This window comes from Calidris pugnax, unplaced genomic scaffold (genome assembly GCF_001431845.1).
Source record: "Calidris pugnax isolate Ruff unplaced genomic scaffold, ASM143184v1 scaffold262, whole genome shotgun sequence".
Taxonomy (NCBI): Eukaryota; Metazoa; Chordata; class Aves; order Charadriiformes; family Scolopacidae; genus Calidris; species Calidris pugnax.
Window position 1 is genome coordinate 1,238,972 of NW_015091043.1, and position 13,679 is coordinate 1,252,650.

General features: G+C 44.4%; 1 protein-coding gene across 1 annotated transcript in view; it reads right to left on the bottom strand.

The window, feature by feature from the left end:
- The window catches only part of SVEP1 (sushi, von Willebrand factor type A, EGF and pentraxin domain containing 1), a 131,896-nt gene that overhangs the window by 16,309 nt on the left and 101,908 nt on the right, over positions 1-13,679 (bottom strand). The window contains exons 38-45 of the mRNA XM_014956427.1: positions 10,720-13,499; positions 9,277-9,502; positions 8,036-8,191; positions 6,154-6,217; positions 5,264-5,437; positions 4,115-4,288; positions 1,906-2,079; positions 405-581 (exon numbers count right to left, since the gene is read on the bottom strand). Of these exons, the coding sequence (XP_014811913.1) occupies positions 405-581; positions 1,906-2,079; positions 4,115-4,288; positions 5,264-5,437; positions 6,154-6,217; positions 8,036-8,191; positions 9,277-9,502; positions 10,720-13,499 (3,925 nt within the window). The remainder of the gene's footprint in view (positions 1-404; positions 582-1,905; positions 2,080-4,114; positions 4,289-5,263; positions 5,438-6,153; positions 6,218-8,035; positions 8,192-9,276; positions 9,503-10,719; positions 13,500-13,679) is intronic.

Here is a 13,679-nt window from a genome sequence, read left to right on the forward strand (position 1 = left end):
ATCCAACAAACAATTCCAGCTCCACTACTTGCAAAAGGTAAACTGAGAAGAAAATTACAGTAGGGCACAGTAGACAGTAGGACGAATGCTCTTGGGGCATCAACCTACATAGACATATACTGGATCCTTTTAAACAACTCTGTTAGAAAGAAAGAAGAAATAGCTCTTCTGTAAAGCTTCTTAGGTAGCTTTTATGTGCCTGAATCTCTTGGAGCAACCCACGTCTCCAAATGGCAAAGCAGACAAAAGCTCTCTTCTTCTAGAATAACTGTACCTACGTGGAGAGCTGTGTTGACACATCTGTACTGTGTCAACACTGTGACACGCTCCTGTGTGATACACCTGTGGCCACCAGCCCTCTGGGAAGTACTAAGCCCCTGTGGAACTGCACCTTGTGTACTTACTTTCACACTTAGCTGTTGCTGGAGTCCATGTCTCATCAGCGTTACAGGTGATCACAGACTGCCCTTTCAGCTGGTAGCCTTCCCTGCACCTGATGGATACGTTCTGACCAACATAAAAATCCACCTCGGACAGAAGGGCGTTCTCTGGGATTACGAAAGGCACAGGACAAGGGTTTGCTGTTCAAAGAAATGGTGTGGGTAAAAAGGAGAAGGGAGGAAAAAAGGGATGGAAGGAAGAGGATACTTTAGAATAGTTTCTGCAAATTCCAAAACCACATAATATGAAAAGCAATAGAAATGGATGCTGCACACTAGTTCAATTTGTAATTTGATTAAAGTTATGAGATTTGGGTCATAAAATAATTAATAAAGGTTTGATTCTCTGCTGTCACATGGCTTGCTACCTTACTCTACTAATGCCAGTAGAAAACATACTAAGGATTTAAGTTGGGAATATCCTACTTGTTACTAACAAACCATTCTCTTGTCCTTCCTGTTTACCATAACCTTACAATAAAAAAGAGCCAGAGCTATCCTACTTTTTTTTCTGCAAGGCTGGACCAATAAAGAGTAGCAAAAAACCAGGTATTTGAGTAGAGACTTACAATAATATTCATGAGAGCTTAGAATTTCTCTGATAATCTTATTTATTGCTGGCTGTAAGCTCACTGAGCTATATTTGCATGGTCTACTGATCTCATCATGAAACGTGGAAAAGGTTGGACTCTATATACAGCAAAGATTGATGTCAGTTTCCTGAAACTAAAATACTACAAGTCCTTTGTAATACAAAAATGAAATGTCTCAGTTAATCATGCTAAGACTTGCTCTGGGACCTGACCAGCTGAAATTTGAGTGTCTCCAAGATGGAGATTCCATGTCCTCTCTGGGTCCCTGCTCCTGCCTTTGACTGCTATGATGGTGAAAGGTTTCTTCAAATACTTAATTGAAATTTCCTTTGTTGCAACTTGTGTCAATGCCTCTCATCCTACCACTATGCACCTCTGAGAAGAGTCTGGCTCCTTTTTCTTAACACTCTCCCAATAGTCAATTGTAAACAACACGAAAGTCTCCCTTTTGCCTTCTCCTCCAAACTTTTCTCTCACCTGCTCCTCATATATCAAGTGGTTGACTACTATTGACTCCATGTTATGTCAGCTTTCCAACTAAAGGGAGCTACGCAGAACACAGCTTGGTCTTTTACTGTCAAAAAAATACACTCAGATCTAAGTTAATGCTTTAACGTGTTTCAGTAACTGCTCCCTTTATTCCTCTGTAAAAATGGGATACACACCAACAAATCTCCCAATGTAGACAAAACCAATTTTTTAAACTACAAGTGACTACTTCTGCTTATGGCCACTCTGGAAGAAAATTACAGTACATTTCCACAAAGATCTGCAGCGGTTGCTCTCATTTACTGTCAGTTTAAGTAAGGAGCAGCCTAGCCTTTGGTGCTTACAAATTGAGATAACTTTTTCATTACAAAGCAAACACACACGTTTACAGAGAGGCAAGGGGTTACTCCATCTTCCATCTCTTGTGCACTCTGCCGCAGGTTCCCCTTCCAAGCTGTATCCCTTCTCGCAGAAATATGTTATTGTACTGCCAACCGTATTGTTTTCATAAACTGCCTTCCCATTGAGCAAGGGAACTGGAACTTTGCATCTGGTCTCTGCAAAGGAAGAGCTCTCATTAATTAATCTTGATATTAGACCTGGACTTCCAACACTTCGTGAATTACTCACACAGTATGTTTAAAGTAGCAGCCACAGACTAATAAATCATGAAGAGGGAGAGTTCAGTAGCCCTGGGAAGGAAACGTAGCCAAGCTAGGGAAGGAGCTCCTCCCAGTGATGGAAAAAAGCCACAGCCACGTGTTTTTCAGATCAGCAAAATGTGGCAGTGCTGAGAAGGAGAGGACACATTTATGACTTCATATTGGGATCAGTGGGGCAGACCATGGAAGTGTTTCATTCTTGCCACTGACAGACACTCCAGAAACTTGCAGCCCTTTGTGCCTTCCTTTTCACCTCACAATAAATCCAGATGAGGTGCAGGACAGACTTGGTGCAAGATGTATATTAGTAGTTGACCCCCACAAGATTCTCAACTGTGTTTCTGAAGCCAGCAGGTAGGCAGTCCAAGCTGGGTTACCACTGCTACACAAGAGACTATGTTGTGTGTCCCATTTTCTTTTTGAAAATTAAACTATCAGATAGGCCATCAGGCAAGAGGAAGAGAGGAGCTGGTGAAGTGGCTGTGCACAACCTTGTTCAAGATGGTCTTCTTGACATCTGTTCAGTGATGTTAGCATGTGACTTTTCTTAGGTGCCTGGCTAGGTACTAGAGACCTCCTTCCTGATGTGAATGTCCCCTATCAACGTCCCAGGCTGCTACTCTAAGGTCTGCAAAGCATTAGGGCACTGCAGTGCACAATGATCTGCACATTGTGTGGTTGCCCAACGTTCATGCAGTTTTCATGGCTCCGGTGACAGGAACCTAACATCTGCCTTGAGTGGGAGATCATTACCTGTCTTACTTCAGTGAAGCTGTCACAGCACACTGCTTCTCCCTGAATCTGTGTGTACAGCTGGGGTGGAGACATCAACATGTCAGCTCCACGTAAGAATGCCAGTAGCAACTACAAAAATCAAGGAGAACGCTGGGTCTAGAGTCTAGCTTGTGAGACCTGGGGTATCTGCAGCAGAGACAGGACGCAGGCTGCCCAGAGAGGTGGTGGAGTCTCTGTCTCTGGAGACATTCAAAACCCGCCTGGACATGTTCCTGTGCAACCTGCTCTAGGTGGACCTGCTCTGACAGGGGGGTTGGCCTAGGTGATCTCCAGAGGATCTCCCTTCCAACCCCATATCATTCTGTGATTCAAGAACAGCCTGAAAGGAAGTGTGATGGGAGAAAATGTACTGTGTTTCTGAGAGAAAAGGAGAAGCATGAAGTCCAGACTTTGCATTTTCATGGCAAAGAGGCCAGGAATGGAGAACACTCATACTTAATGATATTGCAATTTAATAAGTTTCTGTAGGCTTTGCATTTTTGAACAGAGTCATTCAACAATACAGGCTATCTGTTCAAATTTGGGATCTTAAGTTTTTGTTCTCTTTTTCTGTTGACAGCCTTGTTTCCACCCACTACTGCTTACTCTATTTGACACAGACAGTTCTTGCTCAGCTCTTACTCTGCTTTGTGGCATGAGCGACAGGACGTACTGAGGGAGCACCCGAAAGCAGTGATTAGCAAAGTAATACATTTCATGCATTCATGGTGTTTGTTCACGTGAGGAGTGTGGAGGTTAAAGGCTGAGCAGCTGAGACTGTTCTTGGTGTCCAAAGTTCAGAAAAAGAACATCAACTTAATAATTGACTACAAAAGGCCACTGGGAGAAAAGTCACTTGTCCTTGCAGTCCATCACCATTTGTTAGGGGTTTGATTTTCTGAGATGGCAAGTAACCTCATCTCACATTAAGCTTGTTAAACTCCAGATTAAAACCTTAGGAAAAATGATGCCTAAGCTCCTTTCAGCTTGTAACAGGCAGTGCTACTTGTTTTGCAGGCACCATTTTTTATGCACATTACAGAATTGTTTCCCCAAAGCAGCTCAGTCCCTGTATCATATCATATGCAATGCATAAGGAAGGTATTATTGCTTATCCCAGGTCAGAATGTGCCAGGTCACAAAACTGAGCAGTTACCTTCACACGAGGGCAAGGGTTTACTCCAGCTCCCATTGGCAAGACATGTGATATTCTGGGGCCCAACAAGATGGTATCCTGTGTTGCACACAAAGGTTACATTACTTCTGTATGTGCTCCCTGTAGAAATGGCCTCTGCTTCCTCTATCGAGGGATGCACTCCACAAGTAATTCCTAGGAGAGAAGAAAACCTTTTTGTTTTATACAGACAAGAAAGGCCATTATATCTGCTGTACACTGTCCGACACCCCTGTTCAAGCACTGAGTTACTGGAAAGATGGGTTGAAAGAAGCTGTGAAGTATTAGGTGGAGAATGGTTACACAATGCCTTGCCTGCCCTCCCTCCTGGGGTTCTGGCTGGAGACACCTGAAAGAAAATGTGCCCAAATGTAACTGATGGTGTTGTAAGCTACCAGGTATGTTTCATCAGAGTGATCCAGAATATTTCTTCTGAGCAGCCCAGAGGCTGCATTTGCAGTCTCCTTTGCTCCCTGTACAGTGGAAGGTGATCTCAAGATATCCCCCAGAAAAATGAGTGTAGTTCTTGCCCCTGTCTTGCCCCTGTCCCACATTTACTGTGGAGAACAGGCAAACTAGTCAAAGATGAGAGAGAAGAATGCAAAGGGTAGGACTATGACATCACCATGAGAAGATGTGAAATGATTTATTGGTAAAGACTATAAAATCTTGGCATTTTATTTATAAATTGTATGAAGTAAGTCATAATTCCTTCTTTCCATACTCCCACAATTAATCATCTTTCTGCTGCACAGAGAGCCAAGATTTGGTCCTAGGGAGAAGAATCTTGAGCCCCAGATACATAAAGTGGCCAGGATATATTAGCCTTGGCATGGTAGAGGTGAATCATCCAGCACATGATGTCGAAGGGCCTGCACACCACAATGCAAGGAAAATCAATGCAGCCACACTCCTCCCCTGCTGACCTGAGCACGACTCTACGCTTGTGCCATTTTAATGTGCCAAAAGGAGCTCCCTTCAGATCAGAGGGGAACTGCCAATGAGAACCTCTCTGCTGGCTTTTCCTCCAGCTGGAGGGGGAGACTGGGAGGGAGCCAGCAAAAGCACTCTCTCAGTTTGTTCCCTGGCTCTCCTGGAAAACTGCCACCGTGTTGTTCCCTTGCTACTTACGCGTGCAAGAAGGGGCGGAGGGGGTCCACTTCTTGTCAACGTGGCAAATCCTTCGGCTCGGTCCCTGTAGCTCAAAGCCAGGGTCACAGCTGTAAAAAACCTCACTGCCAAACAGGAACTCCTCTCCCTCAACAGATCCATCTTCTATCATATCTGGGGGTCCACATGATACTCCTGTAACATAAGGAATATGTTCCAATCAGGCACAATGCATATGGCCTCTCCTGTTCATCCACAAGTTTCACGATGAGAAAAAGGGAAAGAACAGAGCATTTATCTGGATATTCACAGATATTTGCCCCTGAGTAGCAGAACAGTATCATGCTTGGTGCTTCCAGTTCCTGCTAAAAGACAAAATCTATAGTGGCTGTGCTGGCAGGAAGCCTCAGGAAATTCCACTGTTGCCACTTACAGCCAACAGCTGAAGTTCAAAGAAGTATTTGTGTAGACAACTTCTATTTTGGCACTGCAGTCAGAGTGCATCAGACATCTCACCAAAGTGAAGTGCCTTTGAGAACAAGTGTCTATAGAGTTACATTTGAGGATGCTAACTGCTGGGTACCCGCAACTCCTGGCAACATGTTCAGAGGTCCTCAGTAACCCCAGAAATCATGGCCTCAACCATCAGAACTATTTAAACTTGGAAGCTGTCTGCTCAGCTTTCTGAGTGGTACTGGAGCAAGGCAGAAAGTTGTAGTGCTTTCCTTCACACTATTACCTGCACACACCAGCAATTCTGCAACTCTTCCAGGCTGTTATCAGTCGTACTTACCAAAAATGTTTATGCAAATGCAGGCAGGATGATTATAAAGCAAAAAGAACATTATTGTTTTCTATTGTGTAAAATTAACCCCAACCATCATTAAGTGATAAATTCAGGTGGAACATACTTCTGCACACTGGCACCGTGCCATTCCAAAGCTTGTCTTCTTGGCAAGTTCGTTCTGCATCACCCTGTGAAACAAGAGAAAATGCTCAAAGAACAACTTCACTTAGTCAACAGTTTTCTCCCATCATCTCCAGTATCCTGCAAGGCCAGGACGTTTTCCCTCCACATGTAACCCTTTGTAAATAGATAGTTAAATACTACAGCCCAAGTTGACCAGCCGAGTTTAGGGTAGAATTCTTTCCTGCAAAGTGATTGGTATTGTTTATAAAGAAAAAATTTATTGTTATGTTAGTCAGTTTTCCTGTCCTTCTCCCTGGAGCATCATCTTTCTTGTCAGTTTTACCACTCATGTTCCCAAGAATGTGTATTGATGATAAATTTTCTCCCTCTGGGACTGACTTAGAGAAAACCTAACTCACTTTTTTCCCAACAACAGTACAAGCTTGTGTTTTATAAACATAACATATTGATTCTGACCACATCCCAAAGACTCATGCTTTAAATGTGCTTATAAATAATGTTACTTCTTTCTTATGCATGGGCTTTACAGCCAGATTAATAGCCCAGGATTTATTTCTTATTTCATTCCAGGACATAGAGAACAACATCTAAATTTGTCTCTTGAAGTTACGTACTTCCATTACAAAGCAAACCCACTGACAAGGGCAGCTTTTTGAAGTGAGTGTTGTATGGCATCACACCCAACAGTTTGCTTCCCAAAGGAAAAAAAAGCAGGACTTCTCTTCAACAGCAGGGAGACAGATTGGTGCTAGCTGGCAAAGCTGGCATACAAAACTTGGAAGAACTTTCTACTGCATGAAAGCACTGGCTTATTACCTCCAAAAATTACTCAAAACAGCAATTCTACCTGTCTAAATACCAACACACCCTTCCATCCCCAGTCATATTACGTACACGGCAACATAATGCAAGTTAAATTTATCGTTACCTAAGCATTCTCTAAACTCTCTTTATTTTCATACTGAGTGACTGAGTGAATTCACTCCTGTCCAAGAGAATTCACTTGTGTGAAGGTCTTAATTTGTTATTGGTGTTATGAGAGGACAAAGGAAGCACAATACTGCATTCTGCTTGGTACTCACAAAATACAGCATTAAGAGCCAGCTTCTGTGCTGGAGACACCTCAGCACTTCATACCTCTGGACACAACTGGGTGCCATCGTGCCATCACCTGGGTATAGTGGAGGCCATGCTGTGACACAGCAATGTGCTTTCATTTCTGAATTCACTGCAGCCTTTGGAAACACACTGGAGGCAGCTCTGAACTGGCTAGCCTGGGTCCTGATAACTGGAAAGCAGTGCTGCTCCAGAGCTCAGGTGGGGATAAGAGCCCAGTGCTCATAATAAAAACAATGGGCAGGCAAGAACTTTGTTCCCTTCTGCATCAGGAAATAAAGCTGCCGTTGAACAAACTGGAATCTCTTTGCCTTACTAAAACAAGAGATATAACTTTCATACCATTCAGCAATATCAGAGAACTGAGGGCAATGGAGTTTATCAGGAGTTTTAAGGCTGAGCTTTGAGTCTGAAAGGCACTGAAACACTGTAATTGCAGAGGGCTGAAACAACCTTCAGATAAAAAATAAACAACCAACACCGAAAGGTATCTGCTGAACATATTTCCCTGAACAGGTTGCTTACATTTGCTTCATTTATACCTTAAGTCATTCAAGGACTATTCCAAATACACCAGGAGTGTTCTACAGACAATGCCAACAACAACAGCAACAGATATCCAACTTCTGTGGCAGTTAAGGCAATACATCAATATGGCCCAGACGTGATCGATTCTCACAGTCATCATATAAGAACGGAAAATGACAACTAAAGGTTTAGAGTGCTGGAGATTTGAGATTGCTTACTTGTAACTCATAGCCAGAATCACATTTATAAAGAACCACGTCTTTGTAATTGTATTTCGTGCCAACCACAAATCCATGCTCTGGAGACTCTGGGGTCCCACAGGACACAGGAATGCAGATGTCATCAGAAAACAATGGCGCCCAAATCCCACTCTCCTGAAAAATAAATGTAATTAGAAGTGTGAAGACACCACTTTATATACTTAATTCATATCTAAATGAAAAAGCTAGGAAAATCATAGTAGGAGTATCCAATGGTTGTGGGTGTAAAGATGTGATTAATATAATATTATCTGTGCAATCCTTAATAAAACTCAGTAATTTAAGTAACACTTTTATGATGTCAACATAGACTGGAGCTCAGCTTTGGCAGGAATGTTCAGCTTAGACTTACGAGACAGAAGGAACAAAAAGTTAATGGGGAAATGCCAGCTTGAAAAAGCCAGTTCACTTGTACAAGAGCACCTAATAGCTCAGGGAACACATCAGGAGAATAGTGCAAACTACAGCTGCCTGATTCTGTGTTGTGTATTTCTTTCCTGGCTGAATGTCTAAGACCATGACTAAGGGCTTCAGCTGCTTTCCCAGATTCTCTAAGGGAAGTCTGATACCTAAAAGAGACACTCATCAAACACACCTACTCCTACCTCCACACATCTTTGAAGCAGCAAAATAAAAGGAAAACCTTTCCTTATGAAGTGCTGCTTCTGCAAAAACATGCATTCTCAGCTTTTCTCATATGACCAGAACTTACTGACTTTAAAGAGTCTATTTACAAGCTTAAATCAAGGTTGTCCACAGCTAATGCAACAAGAGGTTACTAGCAGAACTGATGAGGATGCTTGCTTTTTAACATACAGGTTCACGTTTCTGCAGCTGCACATGTGTGCTGCCTGTTATTCAGGAGAAAAAGAGCTCTGCACACAGTCCTCAAAATACACTAGAAATTGTGGACATGATTTTTTAAAATCTCAGATATGACTTTTTCTCTGAAATGTGATAAAAGGAATTAGCATTCGTTTTTGATGGAAGAAGAAATCAATAATTTCTAGTTCTGAAAGTCTATACATGGAAAGCTAATAATTGCTCTTGCCGGGCAACAAGGAAACATTATATTTTGTAGGACATGCTTTAATCTTTTTTCTTGTGTGCAATTAAGCGCCAAAAGCTAAGAAGGGCATGAGGAGGGCTCTTGAATTCAACAAAGCTAGCGAAATAAAACAGTGCAAATAACACCATACCTTGCATGTAGATGTGCTTGCTCCCACCAGAGTATAGCCTTCTACACATGACAAAGTGATGTTTGCGTTCACAGTGAAGTTGTCCCCAAGTATGATTACATTGGTGATATTTTCTGGGAGGGGACACTTTCTGGGGCAACAGGAAACACTTTGAGGAGACCACTGTCCATCTTCCTGGCAAATGCATACATCCACCTCTGTTGCCATTGCGTAACCCTCCAGGCATCTGCAACACAGCATGAAGACCTGACCACACAGTCACAGCCAGAGATGAGCTAACCCATAAATTACAAAGTCAGACAGTGATTTTTCAGCAGCAGTTGTTCATAAGCACACCTTGGGATTTCTCTATTAGGTCAAGGTAACCCTGTAAGAAGCATGCCCGGACTGAGTTTATTCTGTTGCAAGAACTGGAAGCTTCAGACTTCATCTCCAGCTGCTTCATGTTGCTGCAGCACCGCAACGGAAAGTGAGTTGGTGGCTTTAGTCCTTGGAGGGTACTAAATGCCTTGGTGCAGCTCCTGCACTGGCCCTCCCTTTTCAAGGAGGGCTTTTGCCTAGATATACAGTGTGTGAGTGCAAAGCAATTCTGAAGATGATCTCACTTTCTTCCAAGAACAAATCAAGCCTTAGGCTGACCTCAGGCCATTTGCTTAGACGCTTAAGGCTGATTTGTTCTGTTTCACATGGTGCTTCACCTAGAGCAACTCAACTGGCTTGCACAAGTGTGTTCACTTGTAGAAAGCCAGACACAAGCACCCCCTTCACCTTGTTAAAGATGCATGGAAATGACTGATCCTGTTAAAGTCATCCACATGCCATCTCCCAGTCCTGTCCTATACTGTTATTTGCTTTTACTGCCAAAAAACACCTCCCCTTCTGTCATGGAATTCCTCACCTTGGAGAAAGATCAGCAGTGTGCACACTTCAATAAATTAACAAAAACTTCTTTCATATCTGACAAAGAAGGAACTTTGCATCAGCAACACTTGTTGACAGTGCAGTGCTGCAATACAGAAAATGGGATAAGAGAGAGACTGGCCCTTCTGTATTACAACAGGCACCTGAAGCAGGAGAAAGACAAATGGGGTGCCCAAGAGGGGAGAAAAATTGCACACCCTGCTGACTGTTGCTGCCACCTGCCAAGAAAACCTCAATGTCCAGACCAGTTTCTCAGGGCAGAAGAGGAATGCAAAGGGGAATGGGAAACAAAGGGTGGTGGAGGACTGCAGCCAACAGGCTGAAATACCTTGCTGCAGTTTTGACAGTGGTCCAAATTACATTTCATATGTGCATCGGAACATGGACTCTCTCAATCTGAGCATGTGATAGGGCACAACTTTTCTTCCAGGTCTTTTAAACACTTGCACTGAGGGTGCATCAACCTTATATCTTCATTCCTTCAGAGATTTTATGGAAACAGAATGGCAGCAGCATTCTTACCTGTACTGGACCTTGCTCCCATAGGTGTAAGTGTTCCCAAGAACCTCTGCATTTGGGACAGAAGGTGGTGGGCCACAGCTTAACAGCTCACAGCTTGGGTATGGTTCCTTCCAGACACCAGTCTCCACACAAGTCAGTTCTGGACTCCCTGACATGACAAAACCTGTCAAGCAGGTATAGATGATGGTGTTCTCATCTGTAGCACTGCTCCCATTGATAAATGTGTTGGGGATGATGGGTGGAGAGCCGCAGGAAATCTGCCCGCAGCGAGGAAACCCAGAGCTCCACTTGCCAGCTGCCTCACAGGTGACTTCAGAAGGCCCCAGCAGTTTGAAGCCCTCCAGGCACTGAAACTGGGCACTTTTCCCACAGCTGAAATCTGTACCAAGAATGACCCCATTTGGAATCTGTGGTGTAGGACACAGACAGGGTAGGCAAGATGGAAGGCTTCCACTCCAGGAGCCATTGGCCAAACATTGCCGCTGAGGATTGCCATGTAGCTCGTAACCAGGGAAGCACACATACTCAGCAAATTCCCCATAGGTAAAGCCTGAGCCATTCAGAAAGCCATGGGAGATGTCTTCAGGAGGTCCACAAATGACCGGCTCACAGTGTGGAGCTTCTGAATCCCAGGTACCATCACTCTGACAAGTAAGTGTAGACACTCCTCGCAGGTTATATCCTTTGTTGCAGTGATAGTGCACTTCTTTCTTAAAGCCAAAATCTGAGCCAGTAGTTCTCCCATTGGCAAGAGGCAGTGGTACAGGGCAGGTCACTGGTTTGCAAACTGGAGCAATTCCACTCCAGCTTCCGTTCGCAAGGCAGACTCTACTGCTGTCCCCATCTAACAGGAAACCTTCATTGCAACTGTACTCTGTACGTCTCTGGAACATGTACTCCTCTCCAGTCACCTGACCATTCTCCAAAACTGGTGGTGGGCTGCAGGAAACAGGAATGCAAATCGGTTCACTGCCATCCCATTTCTGGTTCTCTTGGCATCTTCTCTCTGTGGGGCCATTTAGCTGGTACCCAGGATCACACTCATAGTAGACAACACTCCCATATGTGTAGTTTTCTCCTCGTATGTTCCCATTCATAAGCTGGGCAGGAGAGTTGCAGGTTATTGCTTTGCAGTACGGAGCAGTGCTACTCCACTGCCTGCTTGGCAAACACAGTCGTGTGTCAGAGCCAACAAGTGTGAACCCCGGCTTGCAGGTGTACTGCACGGCGCTGCCCAGTGTGTTCTCAGTGAAATGTAAAAAACCATTCTCTGGGGGTGACAGCAAGGCACACTCTATTGAAATGCAGGCTGGGGCAGTGCCGTTCCAAGCCCCATCTTCTTGGCAAGCTAGAACAGGGTTTCCCAGCAGCTCGTAGCCAGAGTAACATGTGTATAAAATGATAGTTCCAAATAAGAAGGTGGTGAGCTGCATTGCACTGTCCTCCTTCAAGGAACTTTTGAAGTCTTTCAAATTGTCAGCCAGTAACATATGCAAAAGGGAGGGACTCTCTCTAATACTCTCCTGGTCAGAACGTCTTTCCCCATGTCTCACCTGCACGTACTCCCCAAAGTCAATGTGAGGAGGCAGGCCACAGTCTGTTGGGAGGCAGGTTGGTGTGGAGCTAGACCAGCCCGATTCTTCACAGGTCTGCATGGCAAGGCCAGACAGCTGGAAGCCTGGCACACAGCTGTAAATGACCATGGCCCCGTAGCTATAATCTGCACCCTCCACAAAGCCATTCTCAATGGGCTGAGGGGGCTGGCAATTTATGGCTTTGCAGGAGGGAACCTCTGTACTCCACTCCCCTGTCTCTAGGCATCTCAGAGTTTCCTCCCCTTGGAGCTGGAAACCCCTGTCACAGAAATACCTAACTGTCTGCCCATAATGGAAGTTTGTGCATGAGTATTTGCCATTGAGGATCTTCTTGGGCATCGGACATTGGATAGGTTTGCAGGCTGGCCTTCCTCCAAGCCACTGGCCATCTTCTCCACAGAGGATCGTTGTGTTTCCTACCAGTTCAAAGCCTGGTTTACATGTATAGAGGGCTGTGCTAAGGAAGGTGAGGCCCTGCACATCAACAATGCCATTCTGAATTTCTTCTGGTTGGGGGCACTCCACAGGAATACATTCTGGCAAAGGCAAGCTCCATAAGCCATCAGCCTGGCATCTGATGGTAGACTCACCCTTCAGTAAAAACCCGTCCACGCAGATGTATTTCACAGTGCTACCAAAATGAAGCGATGACATCAAGGGGTCACCAAAAGGGATGTATGGAGGTGCAGGACACTGTACAACCTTGCAGAAGGGAAAGGAATCATTCCACTGTTGAGAGGGCAAGCACTTCAGCACAGAGGAGCCATGCAAAACATAACCCTCCTTGCAGGAGAACTCTACAACACCGACTTGGTAAGCTACTTCCCTCAAGACCAGCTGGTTTTCTGTCACGGGTGGTTCTGGACATTTTGTTGGCACACACTTTGGGCTTTGCTTTTTGCTCCACTTCCCAGACTTCTGACATGTCCAAGACACATCTCCAATCAGCTCATAGCCTTCATCACAATAAAACTCAACTTTGGAGCCCATATCAAAAGTTTCTCCCTTGGAGTAGCCGTGCTGGATGGGTGGTGGTTTTCCACAGCTGAGGGGAACACAGGAGGGAGGTGATTCACTGTACCACTGCCGATTGGCTTGGCAGATAAACACGGAGCTCCCAACCAGCTGGTAGCCAGACTCACACTGGTAATTTGCCTGATTCTCAAAGAAGCGTCCGGTTGTCTCCTGCAAAACAGATAAGATGGAGACATGTTTGAAATGAAGATGCATGACTGGGGCAATGGGAGGCTGATTTAATTTCTTGTGTTCTCTTGGTCTACCTTCTAGCTGAATCCCAGACAGCAGTAAAGGCTGTCTGCAAAGGAATGAATGCAAATAACTGACACAGAATGTCTTGTGTCAAAT